Source organism: Pogoniulus pusillus, chromosome 12 (genome assembly GCF_015220805.1).
Source record: "Pogoniulus pusillus isolate bPogPus1 chromosome 12, bPogPus1.pri, whole genome shotgun sequence".
In the NCBI taxonomy this organism is placed as follows: domain Eukaryota; kingdom Metazoa; phylum Chordata; class Aves; order Piciformes; family Lybiidae; genus Pogoniulus; species Pogoniulus pusillus.
In genome coordinates this window covers 25,050,856-25,073,925 of record NC_087275.1, presented here as the reverse complement: position 1 = coordinate 25,073,925, position 23,070 = coordinate 25,050,856, and the positions used below count along the sequence as shown (strand labels likewise).

General features: G+C 45.7%; 1 protein-coding gene across 6 annotated transcripts in view; it reads left to right on the top strand.

Moving 5' to 3' along the window:
* The window catches only part of SYTL5 (synaptotagmin like 5), a 95,999-nt gene that overhangs the window by 15,210 nt on the left and 57,719 nt on the right, over positions 1 to 23,070 (top strand). For 5 of the 6 annotated variants that reach the window (XM_064151932.1, XM_064151933.1, XM_064151930.1 and 2 more), the window contains exons 2-3: positions 6,109 to 6,577; positions 19,055 to 19,270. In XM_064151932.1, the coding sequence (XP_064008002.1) occupies positions 6,459 to 6,577; positions 19,055 to 19,270 (335 nt within the window). In that variant the 5' untranslated portion in view covers positions 6,109 to 6,458. Of the gene's footprint in view, positions 1 to 4,250; positions 4,356 to 6,108; positions 6,578 to 19,054; positions 19,271 to 23,070 lie in introns of all 6 variants that reach the window. The other variant, XM_064151931.1, reaches the window with a different exon arrangement.

Genomic DNA, 23,070 nt, shown 5'->3' with positions numbered 1-23,070 from the left:
GTTTTGAAATGGCAAAACCATCTCAGATGTTCTCTTTGCTGAGCAGTGTTTTTGGAGGATGCTGTCACTTCAGCTTGCTGCACACTGGAGAAAATCCAATGCTGATCCTGTGTATGCTGCTGTCAGGCAGTGCTTATAGGCTTTTGCTGAAGTTGTCCACTGGATTCATTTGGGTCCTAAAAGATCACACAGCAGCATGTGGTTCTTACCTCATGGTTTTTGTCCTGGTCCTCAGTTATAGATGATATGCATGGCTGCTCCCCACAGGCCTTGTGCTACTCCTTTGAGTTGTCTTGGATACACGTTTACGTTACCTTGGGAAGCATCTACATGTTTACCCTGGAGAAGAGGAGGCTCAGGGGTGACCTCATTGCTGTCTACAACTACCTGATGGGAGGCTGTAGCCAGGTGGGGGTTGGTCTCTTCTGCCAGGCAACCAGCAATAGAACAAGGGGACACAGTCTCAAGTTGTGCCAGGGAAGGTCTAGGCTGGATGTTAGGAGGAAGTTGTTGCCAGAGAGAGTGATTTCCCATTGGAATGGGCTGCCCAGGGAGGTGGTGGAGGCACCGTCCCTGAAGGTGTTAAAGAAAAGCCTGGATGAGGCACTTAGTGCAATGGTCTAGTTGACTGGATAGGGCTGGGTGCTAGGTTGGACTGGATGATCTTGGAGGTCTCTTCCTACCTGGTTGATTCTATGATTCCACTACCTCTTCTGCCCCACTGAAAAGGATCCTCAGGACTCTGAGAGCTGGTTTGCAACCTAGTCTTCAGACTGACAGCAGCCTAACCTGTGAAAGGGAGATTACATTTTAAAAGTAGATATTTATGGGGTTTGTTTTTGGTTGTGGGAGTGGTTTTTTATTTGTTTGTTTTGGTTGGTTTGGTTTTTTTTTTTTGGGTGGGTGTTTTTTTTTCCCTGCCACAAGAATTTAGGAAAAGGATATGCTTACAAGTGCAGAATTCCCAGCTATGCTCATTTTGAGGTAAGCACACTGGGGCATTGTAATGATGCATTTCAAGGCAAGATTTAACCAGCCTGTTGGCTTCATTTGCTGCTTGTAGAGAAAAGCATCATGGCATTGTATTTAATGAAAAACAAAGCAAGGCAATGCTCTGCCCACTTTCTGATTAAGCTGTTTATATCCTATGGCAGGATTCTGGACAAGTGAACAGATCCTCTTGAGAATGAGAGGAAGGATGCTGTTATGTGTATGCCTGCATTTGAGGTAGTCATGCCACATCCCCTTCACAGTGAGTGGAGAGGAATGGATTGTAATACATAAGGATTCCTCTGACCTTTAAATGATCTTATGAGTCATGTCCTATTTGTCCCTGCTGATCATAGGGTGAGGCTGGGATGACCAGGTCAAAAGAAATGATAGAATCATAGAATCAACCAGGTTGGAAGAGACCTCCAAGACCATCCAGTCCAACCTATCCCCCAGCCCTATCCAGTCAACCAGACCATGGCACTAAGTGCCTCATCCAGTCTTTTCTTCAACACCTCCAGGGACAGTGACTCCACCACCTAGAGAATAGAATCAGAGGATAGTTTAAGTTGGAAAGAACCTTTAAAGATCGTCTAGTCACAGGTCCATCCCCTCTGCCTTGGATGAATCTTTAAAGATCCTTTTCTCACCTCTGTAGAGATGAGTCATATGTCTGATTGCATACCTTTGTCATGCACAATACCAAACTTTTTCTATGATAAACCTCTCTTATGAGGACAGGCTGAGGGAGCTGGAGTTGTTCAGCCTGGAGAAGACTCTGGGAAGACCTAACAGTGTCCTTCCAGTACCTGAAGGGGGCCTGCAAGAAGGCTGGAAAGTGACTGTTTACAAAGGTCTGTAGCAATATGATGAAGGCCAATGGTTTTAGGTTAGAGAAGAATATATTTAAGTTGGATGTTAGGAGGAAGTTCTTTACCATGAGGGTAGTGGAACACTGGAGCAAGTTACCCATGGAGGTGTTTGAGGTCTCATCCTTGGAGATACTCAAGGTCAGGCTCAACAGGACTTTGGGCAGCCTGGTCTAATGGAGGATGTCCCTGCTTATTGCAGGGGGATTGGACTAGATGAACTTTGGAGGTCCCTTCCAGCCTAAAGCATTCTATGATTCTATTCATTAAAATTGGAATCGAGTTGCTTTGCTAAATAAAGTAGGAAATTATTGTGGTGTGTATTGGATACTGAGTGCTAGTGTATCGTTCTGTTTGCAGAAAGGCAAAAGGACACTTAGCATCTTACAGGATGAAGTAACGGAGAACTGCATTTCTCACCTTCTACATGTGCCCCTCAGATTGCCTCGTTCAAGGTCTCCATACAAAAGGGCTGGGTTCTGTCTTCCCCAGACACAGAGTGCATTTCACTGGGTTGCTGCATACTTTTCCGAATGGTTGCTCTTCTAATTGCTAGTTTCCTCTCTATGACTCTGCAGCCTGGCTGCACTTCACCAGCAATCTTACAGAGGGTTGGCCTTAAAAAGAAATAGCTCCAGCCTTTCCTCTCAGCTTGTATTCATTCCAGTGCACTGATACCAAGTTTATGGTGGTATTCTGTACTTTTAACATCTCTTCACACAGTATCACAGTATCATCAGGGTTGGAAGAGACCTCACAGATCATTCAAACCATCTTGCTGCCGTTACCCCTTCTTTAGTGCTATGACTTGTCAGTTCATCACTCTTCCAGCTCTTATATGCACAGATCTTTGATATTTGCTCTTAGTCAGAGAATACACTTACTGTTTGCAGTGTAACACTGACTAGAGTTCTCGCTCCATCCAATTAACTGAGATCACCTTTGCCACATTTGGTTTGGTTTTCTTTCCACACGGGTTCAGTGTCTTGAGTCACTTTTCTTTGCCTTGCAAATGTATTGATTTTGTGCAGAAAGTGTTTCCTGGTGCTTCAGTACCCAGTGGAGCCTAGTTTGCTTACCTGGGTGTGTGCACTCTGCAAACACAGCATTGAGAAGTGAAGCTGGTTGTTCTTGCTCCTGCAGTCAGTATGCTTAAGTAGTGAATGAATTCAGGATACACAGGATTTGTGTCTTCAGCAGCATGTGTGTGAAATGTGCCTCTTTACATTTTGGTGTCAAAGCTGGGCACGTTAGATCCAGATTCAGGACACTGTGAAACATAGTTGTGGATATGGGTCTGGGAAGTAGAAGCTGTGGCCTCTTGAAGCACACCTAAGAGAGGTAGCAGTGCCACTAATCCTGATCCTGCTGAGTTTCCACCTTGGCTGTTGTGTGTTGTGCAGCTTTGATTCAGGCAGCACTTGGTGCCTTTTCAAGAAACAACATACCTCAGCTGCTTCTGTGACAAAAATCAGTTATCATCTACCATGCCACACTGTACCCAGCTACTGTTGGTGAGAATTTCTTCACCAGCGTGGGAATACTATTTGTGTCTGTCCCAGAAACACCTGTGCTAGTAAATATGTGCACTGCACACCATGTTTCTCTGCTGGCAAAAATTTCCCACTGGCAGTAGGTGAAGGCTCTCTCACTCAAGCAACATGAGATGATGCTGTGGTTCCTGTATCACTGCAGTCAGCGCAAGTGGAAAACTCAGCCTCTGCTGCTGACACAAAATGGTTCATGTTCCAGCTTCTGGCTAAGTAAACATAATGGCTTGGCAGTGGGAGTAATTTCTTGCATCAAGCAGTTTGATAATAGCATCATTGAAGAAAAAAGGTTAATTCCTCTCTCTCTTCCTTTCAGTCTGTCTCTTGGGTGCAGGATGTCTCTCCTCCTTCCTGAGGAGATGAAGGAGATGTGAAAGAAAAGTGTTTTGGAGTGCAGATGAAGCTGTGGGTTTGCTGGGTTCATGAGGATGCACACAGCAGTGTCACCTGTGCTGTCTATAAGTGTAGCTGACTAAAGTGGAGTCACTGTACTTCATATAGCTCCCTTGGGAAGGTTTGGTTTTGGGGGGGCTGTATTTCCAGCTGGCACAGGCAGCTGTCCTACCAGTTACCAAAAAACCCCAAATAACTCAAATCCCAATGTTCTCCTCCACTGTAGTATTTTTCACTGTAGTATTTTTCTCCCCCTTTATTTTAGTGAGTCTTAAGTAATTGTTTTATTTTAAGAGGGTGAGCAAATGCACTCTGGATAGATGTGGTACCTGCATAGAGTGGACAGAGGTAGACTGCAGGATAAACTGCTCCTTAGTTACAATTTTGTGAGAGCTGTTTAGTGTTAAATAATTTGTTAGTTCTAATGTATCTTCCCTTAATACTTTAGAGAGGATGACTCCATTCTCACAACTGCTTTCCAGAGGGCTAAGAAAACTGGGGAAAGCATGAAAGGTAGTCCCAAAGAGCAGGTTTTCTACCCCTTTTTCATGAGGTAAGGAGAAATAACAGCATACTTGAGAGGCTTATTTACATATTGTCTTGCTATTCTGCCACTTTATTCCTTTTCCTTTACTATCTCCTTTACAAGTCCCATGTTAGAGCATTGCATAGCTCTCACTTAAGAAATTAATGCTCTATCTACAAATTGAATGTAGATTAGAACTAGCCTCATCTTATTGAGGTGTTTGCATTTTTCTCCCCTGTATCCTAATCTGCATTTTAACGTTCCCCAAATGCTCTGTTGTGTTCACTCAATTTAGGATCAAAGCCCCTAAATTTTCTAAGGATCCACAGGGCTGCTTAATTAAAAAACAAACAAACAAACAAACAAAACCAAATCAAAGTCTGTTAAGATCTTTATCACTTTCTAAAAGCTGGCTGGCTTAGTTTGTTTCTAAGCCACCAGTTGGTTCATAATTCAGTTTTTTTTTGCCAGCTGATTTATTCCAGACTATTTAGAGAGAGAGCAAGCAAAAAAGTGAGAGAGGAAAATTTCCCAGGACATTCAAAGGGAGGTGATATGCTTAGCCATAAGCTAAGAAAGAACTTGTTCAGAATTTCTGAGCTTTTTGCTTTTAAATGTGGCCAGATGTCAGGGTAATCTTTTGAAGCATCTTTTCCTCTTCCTCGAATTTCCAATATCAGAATACTTCTTACAAGTCAGAGTGTTCTTGTCAGCTTGTGTGTTGTACCTTGCTGCATCTTCTGCAAGTAGCTTAGTTACTTGCAGTGCCTCATCAAGACAATAATGGTGGTGGCAGAGAGCACTTTTAACATGGAGGAAGGTGTTGCCAGAGAGAGTGATTGGCATTGGAATGGGCTGTTCAGGGAGGTGATGGAGTTGCTGTCCCTGGAGGTGTTCAAGGAAAGCCTGGATGAGGCACTTAGTGCCATGGTCTAGTTGACTGGATAGGGCTGGGTGCTAGGTTGGACTGGATGATCTTGGAGGTCTCTTCCAACCTGGTTGATTCTATGATTCAGTGTTTTCTTCTGAAACTGTAAAGACTGAGTGTTCCAACCAGTTGGCTAGAAGGTTTAGATACTTTGCAAAATATCTTCCTCATGACTCTTTCCATGTCCAACCATGAATTAGCTTTTCTTTGACAGTTGTTTAGAAATGACAAAAAAAACCACCAAAAAAAAAACAACCCTAGCAAAAGAAGTAGTGAAATGTACCTTTCTTCTGGGTGGCTACATTTTAATGTCTCTCTCTTAAGCTCTCCCTGCATTTAATGGAAGAGAATGGACTTGTCTAGAACAGGTCATCCTAAATTAAGCATCTGCAGTAAGTTGGTAAATCACTCATTGAAAGTTTCTATTGCTTGCAACTGACTTTGAAGTGAGTATAGTGGATGACTTGCTGAGCTGGAGGTGTATACTTGGTTTTGGGTGACTCTTACCTTTTAGTGCTAGCCTCTGAAGCCTTTCCACTTGTTCTTTTCTAAGGTCATCTCAGGGAAATGAGCAGAATCATTCCTTCTGCTCCCATGCTTATTACTATCAAAACAAAAGAATTACAGGGTGAATATAGTAATTTAAACACTTTCCAGGGGGAAGATAATTGCAGAGCACTCATGAGAGCATAATCAAAAAACCAGTGAGTAAATAACAACAGAAAACATAACTTGTAAGTAGCCCCTGAGATAACCTAATAGTCTGCAAGCCATTTTTAAATCATTACTAGATGAAGCCTTTCTGCAGCAGTAATGTCAAAATCGCCCACATTTGTTTGCTTTGACTTTCAGGTAGTTTGAAATAAACAGGCCCAGCTATTTTGTGGCTCCAAACCACAATTATGCCATGAAGCTGATTCTACAGCTGCTTGTGAGTGCAGTCTGAAGACCTGCAGCGTGCCAACGAGGTGTCCCCAAGACAATGACTGCCTTTCTTCAGGAACAAGCAGAGAAGAAACTTTTCTCTCTTGTGTAGTTTGAAGGCAAAGCAATACAAGCTTGACACCTGGCTAACTTACAGAAGCACCCTTCAAAATAGCTCTTGACTGCCTGATCCTGTATTTCTGCCAGGAACGTGCCTTTGGGACTGCCCAAATAAAACCTTAGGAGAACCGGTTGGAGCAAACAGCAGCTGAAGCACCATGACAAAGCACTTGGAGGTCATCAATTTGTCGTTCTTGTTGGACCATGAAAGGGAAATGATATTGGGAGTGTTGAAGAGAGATGAGTATCTGAAAAAAGTGGAAGATAAAAGGATAAGGTAACTTTTTTTTTATTGTAGTTTTTTAAAGTGTGGTCTGTGGTATAGATGTTTTTTGTGGTACCCAGGAAAGATTTTCTAGCTGCCTCGGGAGAACAACGAAGCTTGGGAGGTGGCACAATTAATTATAAATCAAAGTAAAGTGTGTTGAAAAACGGGGATTGCTTAGTAGTCATAGAATCACAGAACCTTAGAGGTTGGAAGTGGCCTCCAGGGTTCATTGAATCCAACCCCTCCTGCCAAAGCAGGATCCCCTAGGGTAGTTTGCACAGGAATGCAGCCAGGTAGGTTCTGAGAGTCTCCAGAGAAGGAGACTCCACAACCTCTCTGGGCAGCCTGTTCCAGTGCTCTGTCACTCTCACTGTAAAGAAGTTTCTCCTCATGTTGAGGCGAAAGTTTTTACGTTCCAGTTGGTAGCTATTGTTCCTTGTCATACTGCTGCACACCACCAGATTTCCTCTCAGTCTTCTCCAGACTAAACAGCCCCAAGGTCTCGCAGTCTCTCTCCATAGGAGAGATGCTCAAGTCCCCCAGTCATCCCCGTGGCTGGACTCTCTCCAGCAGGTCCCTGTGTTTCTTGAGCTGGAGAGCCCAAAATTTGACACCGTATTCCAGGTGTGGTCTCACCAGGCCAGAATAGAGGGGGAGAAGAACCTTCCTAGACCTGCTGGCCACACTTTTCCTGATGCACCCCGGGATACCATTGGCTGTCTTGGGCACGAGGGCACATTGCTAGCCCATAGTCTGACCCTCTGTAAACAGAAGATTGCATCCATTGCTTCAAGGTAAAAAAGGAAGACAACAAAATGCAAAAATACACAGCAGTGGTTTTTATATTTCAGATCCTGTTGATTTTGCCCACTTTGGCTGAATTTCCCCACTGTGAATGAAAGGCTTTAGTAAGACTTTTGGGCTTTATTCCTCTGAAAGGTGCTGTATGCTTTGTGCCTTCAGAGAGGACAGCAGGAAAGAAGTTGGGGAAGTGTCACAGGAAGGGAAAGCAGGTGTCTGCCTCTGTGCAGGAGTCCATACAACACAGGACAAATGCAAGACAGTGACCTTCTTCTTTCTGTTGCAGTACTTGCAGAATAGAGAGGAGGGGAGACTTCACTTTTCAAATTATTTAGATTTACCAATAAATAAGCAAACAAACCTGAACATCTCAGATATAGGTCTCAAAAGTTGCTGGTGGGAGAACTAGAGACTGAAGGTATCAATAGAGTCCATGCGTTCTGTTCTGAGTTAATAAAGACAAAAAAAGGTAAAAATGAAAGTTCAGAGAATGTTGTGTGGAGGCAGGATGAGCCAGCTACACTGGATACCTTCAGTTGCTTTACTTCAGGTAAGCTGTTTTGCAAAGGTTTGGTTGCATTTCCACTATGTAGTTGTCACTACCTCTTGCTTCACCTGGTGCTCTTTTGACCTTTTGCACTGTGCTGGGTCTGAGAAACAGGCTTAGCATAGGTGTAGGCAGCTGAAAAGGCTGCTGACTGCAGTGGGTGACACAGGGAAGATTTCCTGCCTTTGCTGCTTTCTATCCCTGCATTAACAAGAGCAGGCTGTGCTGTTTTCCCCTTTGATCTGCTAAAAGCATTATAGGCATTGTGCATTGCAAAGGTGTATGTCCAGTACTTACTGAGGTGTTCAAGAAAAGACTGGATGAGGCTCTTAGTGCCATGGCCTAGTAGATTGAACAGAGCTGGGGGATAGGTTGGACTGGATAATCTTCGAGGTCTCTTCCAACCTGGTTAATTCTATGGTTCTATACCTACTGAGGTGTCTTTTGTATAGAGCTTTTACTTGGAAATCCATGCAGAGTTTTTCACTGGGTTTGGAAGTCTTTCTACCTTAAGAAAACCAAGTCTGAATGCAATGCCTCAGTTGGTGTGCAGCCCATTTAACTGGAGAAATGTGGTGGCTTATCTAAATGCAGTGGGCTAAAGCTGGTTGCTGCTTCTGCTGCAAGGCTGCAAGGTATAGTCTTTCCTTGTGGTGATGTAGGCAAATGAATCATTTCATCTCCCTCATTATCAGAAGAAAACAACACAAGAAAACAGATGGAGCACTGTTTGTTCCAGGCATTGTTCACTGTTTTGTAATAGGATAAGCATTTCAAAGCATTTCAGTTTTCTAAGGTGGTGGCCTTGCAAATGTGTGACATGCCAGTAGCCATCTATCAAAGGCATCATGTGAAGTGCAGTGGTGTATCAGATCTGGCTCCCCAACCCACTAGAAAGATTTCATTTCTACTACCATTCCCTAGTGGAAAGTTCAGACTCCTGAGATTTTGTGTTAGCCTTTGTTTGCTTGTTTTATTTGTTGGCTGACTTGGTTTGGTTTTAATACAGTATCTTGTGGCCCCAAAATGTCTGCCTTTTTGGCACTACTGGAAGTCATTCTGCCAAATGAAGTGAGTTTGAGAATTCAAGGCACCCCTGAAGGATAAGTTTCAGTAAAGCAGCAGGAGGAATTGGCTTATCTGTGATTTGATACAAGTGGTAAGAACACCCTAAGAGAAGACTGGAAATAGAGCCCCTATTAGAAGAAAGATCTGGACATGCTGGAACGTGCTCAGAGGAGGGCCATGAGGATGATCAGAGGGCTGGAGCTCCTCTCCTACAAAGACAGACTTGAGAGAGTTGGGGCTGTTCAGTCTGGAGAAGAGAAGGCTCCAAGGAGATCTTATTGTGACCTTCCAGTCCGAAGAGGGAGCCTACAGGAAAGCTGATGAGAGACTTTTTAGGATGTCAGGTAATGATAGGATCAGGGGGAATGGATCCAAGCTAGAGGAGGGTAAATTTAGACTAGACATTAGAAGGAAAATCTTCACCATAAGGGTGGTGAGACACTGGAGTAGGTTGCCCAGGAAGGTGGTGGAGACCCCATCCCTGCAGGTCTTTAAGGCCAATCTGGATTGCAACCTTGTTGCAAAACACCTGATTTAGCTCAGGTGTTGCAGAACCCTGATTAGCTTGCTGTGGGAAATGTGGTCAAGGCCCACACAAAACAATGTGATCAAAGGCAATGCCACATGGACTCCAGATGATTCAACGTGAATTATGCCAGAGACCTTTATTGATCATTTTGTCTCTCCATATATCCCTCAGGGCATAAGGCACATGCCTACACATGAGCATAATTAGTCAAGGACAACCCACTCCATCAGCATAAACCATGCCTTGTTTTCCTCATTAATGAGGTGTCTGTTATCTATCCTTTCTGAGATAAGGTAGCCAGCAGCTGGTGGGAACCAAGGTCAGCATCCACCTGTCGTTATCCTTCTTCACTCCATTCCCACATCCTTCTTTACATTGCATTCCCACACAACCTGATCTAATATGAGGTGTCCCTGCCTATGGCAGAGGGACTGGACCTAGATGATCCTTGAGGACCCTTCCAACCATGAATAGTCTATGATTCTATGAGTTATAATCCCAATTAGGATAATTAGCAATGCATTGTGCCTCTAGTACCTGTATACGAACTAGTTGGCATCATAGAATCAACCAGGTTGGAAGAGACCTTCAAGATCATCCAGTCCAACCTATCCCCCAGCCCTAGCCAGTCAACTAGACCATGGCACTAAGTGCCTCATCCAGGCTTTTCTTGAACACATCCAGGGACGGTGACTCCACCACCTCCCTGGGCAGCCCATTCCAATGCCAATCACTCTATCCGGGAAGAACTTCCTCCTAACATCCAGCCTATACTTTCCCTAGCACAACTTGAGACTGTGTCCCCTTGTTCTATTGGTGGTTACCTGGGAGAAGAGGCCACCCCCCACCTGGCTACAGTGCCCCTTCAGGTAGTTGTAGACAGCAATAAGATCACCCCTGAGCCTCCTCTTCTCCAGGCTAAACACCCCCAGCTCCCTCAGCCTCTCCTCAGAGGGTTTGTGCTCCAGGCCCCTCACCAGCTTTGTTGCCCTTCTCTGGACACGTTCCAGCACCTCAACATCTCTCTTGAATTGAGGAGCCCAGAACTGGACACAGCACTCAAGGTGTGGCCTGACCAGTGCTGAGTACAGGGGAAGAATAACCTCCCTTGTCCTACTGGCCACACTGTTCCTGATGCAGGCCAGGATGCCATTGGCTCTCTTGGCCACCTGGGCACACTGCTGCCTCATCTTCAGCTACTATCTATCAGTACCCCCAGGTCCCTTTCTTCCTGGCTGCTCTCAGCCACTCAGTCCCCAGCCTGTAGCACTGCTTGGGGTTGTTGTGGCCAAAGTGCAGAACCCTGCACTTGGCCTTGTTCAATCTCATCCCATTGGCCTCTGCCCACCCATCCAGCCTGTCCAGGTCCCTCTGCAGGGCTCTCCTACCTTCCAACAGATCAACACCTGCTCCTAGCTTGGTGTCATCTGCAAACTTACTGATGCTGGACTCAATCCCCTCGTCCAGATCATCAATAAAGATGTTGAACAGGACTGGGCCCAGCACTGATCCTTGGGGAACACCACTAGTGACAGCTGCCAACTGGATGTGGCACCATTCACCACCACTCTCTGGGCTCTGCCATCCAGCCAGTTCTTGACCCAGCACAGAGTGAATCTGTCCAAGCCATGAGCTGCCAGCTTTGCCAGGAGCTTCTTGTGGCAGACAGTGTCAAAGGCTTTGCTGAAGTCCAGGTAGACTACATCCACAGCCTGCCCCTCACTCACCAGGCAGGTAACCTGATCATAAAAGGAGATCAGGTTGGTGAGGCAGATTCAGTGTATTTGGAAAACTGCCATTAGACCATGCTGTGCCTGGTAATTGTGGAACGTGGTCTATAAAAGACTTCCAAAACATACAAACTATAAAAGCTGGGTGCATAACTGCTTCCTAGGAGACTCCATAATTTTTCATTCTGCATACAGCCTGGCAAGGATATCTTTAATTATGGTTTGTAAGTATACTACAGAGAAACATTTGCTGTCTTTGGGATTCATTTGGTGCAATCTGTTATATGTTTTATTGAAGTACTTTGCATAAAAACAAGTCCCTTTGCATTTATTTTCTAGGCATTTTTCATTCTTGCAGGATGCTTACTTTTACATGGTGCTGAAGAATTTTAATTGGTCCTCTCCACTCTTTCTGCATAGAATCACAGAATGTCAGGGACTGAAAGGGACCTTGAATGGTCAACTGGTCTCTAGTTTTGGGCCCCTCTATTCAAGAGAGATGCTGAGGTGCTGGAACATGTCCAGAGAAGGGCAACAAGGCTGGAGAGGGGCCTGGAACACAAACCCTATGAGGAGAGACTGAGGGAGCTGGGGGTGTGCAGCCTGGAGAAGGGGAGGCTCAGGGCTGACCTCATTGCTGTCTACAACTACCTGAAGGGACATTGTAGCCAGGTGGGGGTTGGTCTCTTCTCCCAGGCAACCACCAATAGAACAAGGGGACACAGTCTCAAGTTGTGCTAGGGAAAGTATAGGCTGGATGTTAGGAGGAAGTTCTTCACAGAGAGAGTGATTGGCATTGGAATGGGCTGCCCAGGGAGGTGGTGGAGTCACTGGCCCTGGAGGTGCTCAAGGAAAGCCTGGATGGGGCACTTAGTGCCATGGTCTAGTTGATTGGATAGGGCTGGGTGATAGGTTGGACTGGATGATCTTGAAGGTCTCCTCCAACCTGGTTGATTCTATGATATTCCCTCAGCATCTATATTGCCAGAAGTTGTCTAAGAGTTGCACCAGCCCCAGCTCCATATTGACAGGGTAAGTAGGCATTCCTGTCTGTGGAGTTAACTGAAATGGCATCTTCATATCAGTCCAAAAAGATCCACAGAAGCAATTTAGACTATTAACGTGATTACAAGAGGGAAGAAACTGTTAGCATGGATACCACCGTGTGGCAACTACAGGCAAGTACTTCAGGAAAAAAGAGTAATTAGAGTGGGAATGTATTTATCTGCTGAGTATAAATTTGGACTTGTTTCTAAGCACAGAAGAAAGATGTGTGGTGTGTGGCAGTTTTGCAAAGCTGCCTCTATGTGTTTGAAGGAATCAACCAGGTTGGAAGAGACCTCCAAGATCATCCAGTCCAACCTAGCACCCAGCCCTAGCCAGTCAACTAGACCATGGCACTAAGTGCCTCATCCATCCATACATGAATGAGAAGTTAGGAGGTTGCCTGTCTAGCAACTAGCTCATTTGTGAAGTTAATTTAATACATTGTTAATCTTTGATGTAGAGATGTTTCCATCAAAAGTAGTTGGTATTTCCAGTACTCTGGGCGTAGAGATGCTCTCCAGTGTTCTTTGAGAATGAAGCTCATTCATTGGTGGTACTTCAGGTACTCAAATGACTATAGATTTTACAGTGCACAGCTGTCTCAATGGAAGTTGGTAATAGCCCATCCATTTGGCAATTTTTGGTAATATTTACTGTCACTTTCCACATATTGCCCAGAAGGCAAATTGCACCCTAGGCTGCATCAAAAGTGGAGTGGTCAGTAGGTTGAGAGACATGGTTCTGCCACTTTGTTCTGCTAAGTCCTCTTTTGGAGTACTGTGTCCTGATCTGGTGCCCTCAATACAAGAAGGACATGGACTTGATGGAGCATGTCCAGAGAAGAGCCACAAAAATGATCCAGGGGCTGGAACACTTCTGCTGTGAGGACAGGTTGAGGGAGCTGGGGTTGTTCAGCTTGGTGTAGAGAAGACTCTTGGGAGACCTGATGGGGGCCTACAAGAAGGATGGAGAGGGTCTGTAGTGATAAGATGAGGTGCAATAGTTTTAAATTGGAGAAGAGTAGATTTAGACTGGATTGTAGGGACAAATTCTGCAGTGTGAGGGTGGTGGAACACTGCAACAGGTTGACCAGGGAGGTAGTGGAGGCTTCATCACTGCTGCAACAGGTTGACCAGGGAGGTAGTTGTGGCTTCATCACTGATTCAAGGTGAGACTTGTCAAGGCTCTGAGCAATCTGATTTAGTAGTGAATGTCCCTGCTGACTTCAGGGGTGTTGGACTGGATGATCTTTGGAGGTCCCTTCCAACTGAAACCGTTCTATGATTTGTCTCAAGACAGTGGTTGAATTTGGAGGAGACACTGGGAATCAGGTTGGAGGGGGAATTTCCTTCCTTCCTCAGCCTCCAGAAGGATGTGAATACCAATTTCTACACACATTCTCTGGCATCCAAGTTTACAGCTGTACAGCATCAGGAGGATCTATCTGTACAGGAAACAGAATTTGGTTAAGGGCAGATGTAAGGCTGGAGCAATTTCACATCTTTTTTTTCCTGAAGTCTTTATGGCTGCTTATCTGCATTCTTTTTACTGTAGTGTTTCATGACTCTCTGAACTGTGGACATTCAGGATGGCAAAGTAAAACCAGGAATATTCAGATTCTGCTGCTTTGTATTTTAAGATTAAACAGGGAGAAAGAAGATGCAGGATTTGAAAAGCAAGCTGAGGCATCATGTATGCCATTGCATTCAGTAGTAGTTCATCCAAAAAGGGAGAGAGATGAGGTAGAAAACTTGTTTCAAAGCAGAAAGTTTTCCAATATCCTACAGGAAAAAAATAATCATAAAATCAGTTGAGCATTAAAAATATAAACAAACAAACCCAACATGACTCTAAGTGGACCATGCTTACGTGATGACATTCATTTAAGTGAATGTCTCAGTGTAGCAGAGGGGCTTGTATCGCACCCCTCAGACTTTGTTGTGTTTTCTTAGCTCACAGCATCAGGAGTTTCCTTAGGTTTCATTGTGAGTGAATGGAGGGAAGAGGAAAGCCTCTCCCCTGTGGTTGCAAAGAGAAGCTTGCACACACCCAGGGAACCAAGTATGATATTTAAATTTTGAGGGTCATTTGAGCCAAACACATGACTCTGAGGGGAGAGAATTTGGAATGGATTCAAAAATGCCAAGGTTTGCACATGTCCAAGCTGCTGCCGTTGTGGATGGCTGACCAGGTGAAACTCTGGTGTGAGAACGTTTTATGTGCAGGGTTTAAAACTGCTTTGCCCTCTTCTTCTCCAGAGACTTTCCAGTAAGCTGGTTTTGCTGGTGAAGGAGACTCAGCACAAACAAGGAGGCAGGAAGGGAAAAAGGAGCCAGTGATGGATTGGCCTTGATTGATTACCAGACTCCCACCAAGCCACTCTCTTGGTCCCTCCCTCCCTGACCAGAACAGGAGGAGAAAATAAGATAAAAAAACATATGGATTGAGATGATGCTTACCACAAGAAAATCAGACTTGACTTAGGGAAAATTAGGGGTTTTGCCAATTAAAAAACACCAAAACAACCCAGAACACCAACAAACAATCATTTTGAAACAAGGACAAAACTACAAACATATTCCCCTTAACCCCTGCTTCTTCCCTGGCCTAACTTCAGTCATTCATTCCTGACTCTTCTGTCTCTTCCCCTGCTTGAAGTGGAGCCAGGAGGATGGGGAATGAATCATAGAATCAGTCAGGGTTGGAAGGGACCACAAAGATCATCTAGTTCCACCCCCCCTGCCATAGGCAGGGACACCCTACCCTAGATCAGTGTGCTCAGTTCAAAACACTTTATCCTTTGGCACTGCTTCCTTCTCACCTTTTCCACCGACACAGAACAGGGTGTAGTCTTTCAGGATCAAACTGCTCCTGTGTTTGTGGGATACAGCTCTTGTGAGGCGCCTGCTTCAGCAGGAGCTCTGCCTAGGCTGAAGCTTGCCATGGTACTCCGTGGGTTGCAAGGAGGTACCTCTGAACACCTCCAACTGCCAAAACCTTGCCATGCAAACCCAGTACAGATACAGAGAGAGTTTTGTGTGAGGAAGGTATATAAAGCTGAACCTATTAGTGTTTGCTAGTTGTGCTTAGGGGTGAACCATAGCTGTCACCTCCGCATCAGTAAGTTTAACCAAGAATTGCCCTGTGAGAAGCGAGTAGGAGGAGTGGAGTGGTTGATAAAGCCAAAGTCGTCACACAGCCTGGAGAAGAGGAGGCTCAGGGGTGACCTTATTGCTGTCTACAATTACCTGAGGGGTGGTTGTGGCCAGGAGGAGGTTGCTCTCTTCTCTCAGGTGGCCAGCACCAGAACGAGAGGACACAGCCTCAGGCTGCGCCAGGGGAGATTTAGGCTGGAGGTGAGGAGAAAGTTCTTCACTGAGAGAGTCATTGGGCACTGGAATGGGCTGCCCGGGGAGGTGGTGGAGTCGCCGTCCCTGGGGCAGTTCAAGGCAGGACTGGACGTGGCACTTGGTGCCATGGTCTAGCCTTGAGCTCTGTGGTAAAGGGTTGGACTTGATGATCTGTGAGGTCTCTTCCAACCCTGATGATACTGTGATACAGGATCAAGAGCCAGTCATAGGGTCTGGTTGGACAGTGTGTCCTCGTTGTGTTGTCAGCTCGCAGCAGAGAGTTAGAACTGAGAATTGTGTGTGCAGCTGAAGGTAGTGATCCATGTGGCAGCTGCAGACTTGATCTGCCCTACCTCTTCTTTTCCTTTGGTCTGCTGTTCCTGCTCTTGAAGATCTTCTGACAGCAGCGTTCCACGTTGCAGCTCTGAGCGCCGCTCATTGTGCAGACCCAGTGCAAAGGCAAGTGATCGACTTCAGCAACCTCTAGGAAGGCAAAAAATAGATGAGAGGGACAGAAGCACCACATTAAGTGAGATGAGGAGTTCCTGGTGAAGGACTCTCAAGGAGCACACTCTGGGGGTCAACCTGAAAAGTGCTGCAGTACCTTTCCATGTGTAAACCTGTGATCTTAACAACTGAAAGTGGCTGTACTACACTAAAAGGGTCATGTAGCACAGTCCTTTGACACATTTCCAGTGCTGAGAGGGGAGGGTACATCACCAGGAATTTGCCAGAGTTTTCTGGCACTCAGTGTAATGTAAGTGAGCACAGTCTCAGTGGTGATTAGACGCCTCCACCAGCACTGAAAGGTGCTTCTGTTATGTGAGTCAACAGCTACTCTATGTCTTTCAAAAAGGTGTGTTTGAGAGTGTTCTGGCAACTGAGTCTGCATGTTGGGGGTCTGCCTTCAGTTCTCAGTCCAGGAGAAGCAGACAAATTGACGTCAGCTGTTTGAAGGCAGGCTTGTTTAGGGGGTAGGTCCAAGGAGAGGGTGGCCAAAGCAGTGATCACCTGCCTTCCCTGTGCATGTTGACAATGTGCAGTGCAGACCACTCATCTGCATCTGGAATTGGCTGATTGACAGAGGAAGAAAGTGGCTATGGACATGTAACTAAGTGGATCTCTGCAGGAGGTGGTAGGTGTAAGAGGAAGTTGATGACTGCAAGAACAATTAGAAATGTACCAAGAAAGCTCATGGATCTTGGGCAGTGTTTGGCATGGCATGATAGAAAGGCTGTTTGGCTAGAATGTGGGAGAAGGATCGGAAGCAGACTGAAGAAATTGCATTTGGCTGGGGATCAGCAGAGGGAAATACTTGGCAGGATTTGTGGTTGCTGTGTGGAAGGATTGGACGCCCTCTTTTTCAAGAGCTGTCAGAGGTTGAGCATCCACAGGCCGGGTGTCTGCAGAGCAGCTGTTGTTCATGGGGTCCCAGTGGGAAGCAAAATGCTAGCCAACCTTTTAGTAAGCCAGTGCATCCACAAATAACCTATTTTTGTCAGAGCTTGGTCCCTGGTGCTCTAAGCAGTGTTCCTGACCTCCTTCACTGGGCTGCAACCTGTACTCTTTTATTGTTTTTATTTTCCCCAAGTGTTTTTCTCCCTGACACCTTTTTACTGATCTTCAGGTGAGGCCAGTAGCCTTTTTCTTTTTCAGTCCTCCTTAAAGCAGCTATGTGTATGCAGAGATTGTGATTTCAGTGAGTTAGAGTGCTTTGTGAAAGAGGGACTCTTGCCTAATGACCATGCATGGAAGGGAGGGTAGGGAAGGGTCATGAAATGGGAATGCAGCAACATCTAGGCATGAAAAACTGGAAGAACTTAGCAGCTGCTAAACTGGGGCCTTGGGGATGATGAATACATGCTGAATACAGGGTAGAGTGGAGTGCAGGAATTGTCAGGTCTTAAATGCAAACAGTTTTATCCTGCAGAGTCATTAGCAGAACTGGTAAGCTGCAAGTGGCATTATTTAAATTGATGTTCTCTCTTTTTCATGACACTTCTGTTTAGATGGTTTGGTTTGGCATGAGGCATTTTTGGGGTTTTTTTAGGCTTTGAATAGCCAGTGTAGGATTGCATATGCATTCCTGACTACACTGGCATAGCCTTAAATGCACATTGATAACTGGAAAGATGTTGTTCTTTTCATGGATGCAAAGCTGTAATGGTTTAGCTCAAGGACTAACTTGCCTGCTCCTCCAGCACAAAAGTGAGGGGAAAGTAACACACAAAACTCAGGGCTGAGATAAAGAAATAAGAGCTTAATACAACACAAGATATCATAATCACAATGCATAATTACCTTAGCTAATAATCTAATTAATCTAAAAATACAATGCATGGTTACCTTAGCTTAGCATATGTGCAGAAGCAGCACCAAGAAATACAGGGGAAAAGCATCATAAAAGAAAAACCAAACCCAGAGGGCTGCCTGACTCCCACCAGTCTCACCACCATGCCTGCAGAAAGAAGCCAGCACCCAGAACCCAGAAGCAGCAACTGGAACAGGAAGCCTCTGATGGTGCAATATGAACTTCAAGCCCTGTAACACTTTGCACCAGTTAGCACTTTTCAGTTTGAAGCTGGCAACCTACAGAACTACAGGATAATCCTAGTTTTGAGCTGCTATCAACCTGTGCTCAGGATGACTGTTAGAGTGAGCCCAGAGGAGGGCCACGAAGATGATCAGAGGCCTGGAACACCTCTCATTTGAGGGCAAGCTGCCAGAGTTTGGGCTCTTCACCTTGGAGAAGAAAAGGTTTCATGGAGACCTCATAGTGGCCTTCCAGTATCTGAAGGGGGCCTATAGGAAGGCTTGGTAGGGACTATTTACAAGGTCTTGTAATGACAGGATGAGGGGCAATGGGTTTAAACTGGCAGAGGGGAGATTCAAACTAGATGTTAGGAAGAAGTTCTTTACAGTGAGGGTGGTGAGACACTGGCACAGGTTGCCCAGGGAGGTTGTGGATGCTTCCTCCCTGGGGGTGTTCAAGGCCAGGTTGGATGAGTCCTTGAGTGACCTTTTCTAGTGGGAGGTGTCCCTGCCTATGGCAGAGGGATGATCTTTGAGGTCCCTTCCATCCTAAGGCATTCTATGACTTGAATTATTGCTGATGGACAAGCAAAGACGTTTTACCAATTGTCCAGAACTGCTCAGCCATCTGCAGTTGCTTGTACTGATCAACCACCATTCTTTTTTCTCTTGACTGCAGGTCCAAGAAGTGGAGGATATATATATTATTTTTTCTTTGTCATTTGTGTGTGGGAAAATATTCTGAATATACATTACAAAAATTTGTGTTGTACTTGTTTGTGTCTTGTGGTTTTTAACACCGAATCTTAATCTGTGACAAAGTTCTAAGAGGCAGATGGATTTGTGTCTCTGGTTTAAAAGGGTTTGTTTTGTTATTTCCAGGAAATTGAAAAACGAGCTTCTGGAAGTGAGAAGGAGAGGGGGAAGCCGTCATTGTCAGCAGGACAACAGCAGGGTCTGTGTGCGCTGCCAGAAAAGCCTGGGCTTCATCTTCGACAGAGGAGAGCTGTGCCAAACCTGCAGGCTGCGAGTGTGCAGCAGGTGTCGTGAGGTGGGAGCTGATGGGCAGTGGAAGTGCTCAGTGTGTGCCAAGATTGCGTAAGTTGCTCAGCTTTCTTTAGGACGTTTAGCAAGATTGCTGCTGGCACAGTGCTTTTGTGATGCTGTTAACGTTTCACATCCCCTTAGCACAAAAGCCTGTGCACAGCAGCTACACAAGGGGCTTACCTGTGCCAGCTCTGGGGCTGTTTAGTTAGAGGAAGGGGGAGGCTGAGGGGAGACCCCAGAGATACAAGCTGGGGTTGGAGTGGCTGAAGAGCAGCCAGACAGAGAGGGATCTGGGGGTGCTGATTGATACCCGCCTGAACATGAGCCAACAGTGTGCCCATCTGGCCAAGAGAGCCAGTGGCATCCTGGCCTGCATCAGGAATGGTGTGGTCAGCAGGAGCAGGGAGGTCATTCTGCCCCTATACTCTGCACTGGTTAGACCACACCTTGAGTGCTGTGTTCAGTTCTGGGCCCCCCAGTTTAGGAGGGACATTGAGATGCTTGAGCGTGTCCAGAGAAGGGCGACGAGGCTGGGGAGAGGCCTTGAGCACAGCCCTACGAGGAGAGGCTGAGGGAGCTGGGATTGGTTAGCCTGGAGAAGAGGAGGCTCAGGGGTGACCTTATTGCTGTCTACAACTACCTGAGGGGTGGTTGTGGCCAGGAGGAGGTTGCTCTCTTCTCTCAGGTGGCCAGCACCAGAACGAGAGGACACAGCCTCAGGCTGCGCCAGGGGAGATTTAGGCTGGAGGTGAGGAGAAAGTTCTTCACTGAGAGAGTCATTGGACACTGGAATGGGCTGCCCGGGGAGGTGGTGGAGTCGCCGTCCCTGGGGCTGTTCAAGGCAAGGTTGGACGTGGCACTTGGTGCCATGATCTAGCCTTGAGCTCTGTGGTAAAGGGTTGGACTTGATGAGGTCTCTTCCAATCCTAATAATACTGTGATACTGTGAGACCTCATTGTTGCCTACAATGGAGGTGTTCAAGAAAAGCCTGGATGAGACACTTAGTGCCATGGTCTGGTTGACTGGATAGGGCTGGGTGCTAGGTTGGCCTGGATGATCTTGGAGGTCTCTTCCAACCTGGTTCATTCTATGATTCTATGAACTACCTGAAAGGACATTGTGGAGAGGCTGCTGCTGGTCTCTTCTCACAGGTAATTGGAGATAGAACAAAGGAGAATGGCCTCAAGCTGAGACTGGGTAGGTTTAGATTGGACATAAGGAAAAAGTTTTTCATGGAGATTGTGGTCAGGCACTGGCATGAGCTGCCCAGGGAGGTGATGGAGTCACCACCACGCCCAGGTGTTTAAGGGTCGTTTGGATGGAGCGCTTAGGGCTATGGTTTAAGGTGAGTCTTGTTGAGTAGGGTTATAGGTTAGCTTTTGTGATCCTGAGGGTCTTTCCCTGGCTGTTTCTGCAGTTCTGTGATGTGGTTGTTCTATTTGTTGCACTAGTTTGCAGTTTGGTTGGTTTTTAAGTTCCAAGCCAGTTTCCTCTAGGTTGCTTTCTAAAGAAAGCTGCAGGCATGACAGATAGTAAGCTGCTGGTGAACAGTACTCTGAAAATGACAGAAAATCAGCCGGTGACAGTCTATTCACATACAATCATAGAATGAAAGTGACATCAAATATCATCTAGTACAGCCCCTCTGCAGTAAGCAGGAACATCCTCCACTAGATCAAGTTGCCCAGAGCCCTGTCAAGCCTCGCCTTGAATATCTCCAGGGCTGGAGCCTCAAACACCTCCCTGGGAAACTTGTTGCAGCGTTCCACCACCCTCATGGTAAAGAACTTGTTCCTAACATCCAGTCTAAACCTACTCTTCTCTAGTTTGAATTAAAAGTACGTAAATGTAAGCTATCAAAAATAACAAAACAAAATTAAGAACCAATGAGGTCTGCATGTTCTGATGGATATGGTAAGTAGACTTGTAAGGGAGGAGGTGTAAAAGTTGTGAGCCCAAGCACTTTAATTCATGCTTCTATCCTCGCTTTTTAATGTGAACATCTCTGCATGAAAAGAGAGATGTATTTATAATGTCTATTAGTGATTGTTCAGAAGGAATTGTGCTGTAGTGGGAGGCAAAGCAGAAGGGAATATTGCATTTCCCACAGCTGGAGAACCAGGTGGCTGCTTCTGTCACAGGTTAGGGTGCCAGGTTAGGAGCCTGAGTTGGAGGGAGGGCAGAAGCAGGCTCTGGTCTGTGATTCTCTGGTGTCATCCCAGCTGGACTGGAAGTTGAGATGCCAGAGGTATGCAGTTACCTTTGCTCCTTCTTTTGACATCTCAGGTGGTTCTGAGTGATCTGGTCTGGCAAGAGCCTGTGTCTGGGCTCTGCAGCCTTTTGTTGCAGGTGGCCCTGTCAGTGACAGCTTTGGGTCAAACACCCTCTATGTGTGGTGTTTAAGGGTGTTGCAGGGACCTGATCTGGAAGTAGGGCAATAGCAAGCCATGGCCTGTGCAGCTTTTGGTATTGTCCCAGCTTGCTTATTAGTGAAGAGGCCAGGAGTATGAAGCTGAGCTTTGCCTCTGCTTCTAACATCCATGATCTCTCTGCCTGAGCTGATACAAAAGGAGCATGAGTGCAGCCTCTTGTGAAGTCGCAGGTGCCTGGGTCTGAGGTAGGGTAGTGGTGAGCTCACTTTCTGCAACGTTTCATGGTCTCTCAGGAGCCTGTGTCACAGGTAGTGTAGGAGCAGGACCTGGCCTGTGCATCAGCTGGTGTTGTCCCAGTTGGCTGAGCTGCCAGGGGTACGCAGGTGTCAGTCACAAGGGGAATACTGAGCATGGAGAATGCAGAACGAGGATAGCAGATCTCAGTGCTGAAAACCAGGGGATCAGCATTCTAACACAGGATTTAAAGTGAATATACAAAACCAGGTGTTACATATTCAAGGATGTTTACTTGGTGTATACTTCCAAGAATAATTCACGTGGTCCATAAGGTAAAAAATGGATTTTATAGCTTGACTCAGTAAGAAACCCACAAAGTAAAGGAGGAGTTGTATTGGGCAAGAAAACTCAGCTCTGTATCAAAAAGACCTGGCTTTTTGTGAACTGTGTCTGAGTGTGAACCCAAATTGTTAGTTACATCAGACTTTGGCTATCTAGGCAGTGAGTGAAAAATTAACATTGCAGGACATGGAGTTTGTGACTTCTAACTTTAGGGAGTTAGTATCTGGTTTTAGTTAGGTGCCTTAACCTCTGCAGCAAATGGGGCACATCCAGAGGACAATGTCTCACCTCTTGCGATGAAACATGTAAGTGCCTGATTATGTGAAATGATTTTACATTGGTAGAGGTCTGGCTGAGTCCTTTGTGCTTTGCTTCAGCTGGTTCCTGAGATGATCTCAGTGCTGTGCCTTTGAGAAATGATGGGGTGCAGGTGAGATGACAGAATGGAGAATGGGAAATGCAGTATTACTCTTCAATGATGAAGAGAGGAAGGAGAAGGCATTTGATGACCCTGTCAAGTTACCTTTAGTTTTCCCTAAAAACATTGAAACAAATGATTCCTCTGCTGTTTGGAAGCCTAGAGAAAATGACAGGATGATGAGTAAGAGCTGGCTGAAGTACAAATAATGTCAAAACCAATATAGTTGCCTTTTTTGATAAGGTAACAGACCTTGTGAATAGAGGAGGATCTGTTGATGTCTTCTGGCTTGACTTAAGTGAACCTTTTGATACTTTCTCTTGTGCCAATCTAATAAGCTGATAAACAAAGGAACATATGCCCTGGAATAAAATTCTGTCAGTGTAACCACAGACCTGCCTGGAAAACTGTAACGCTCCCTTCTCAGAGTAGTTATGGATGTCTCACTGTCAAGAAAAAGCAAAGCAGTGGTACAGAGCAG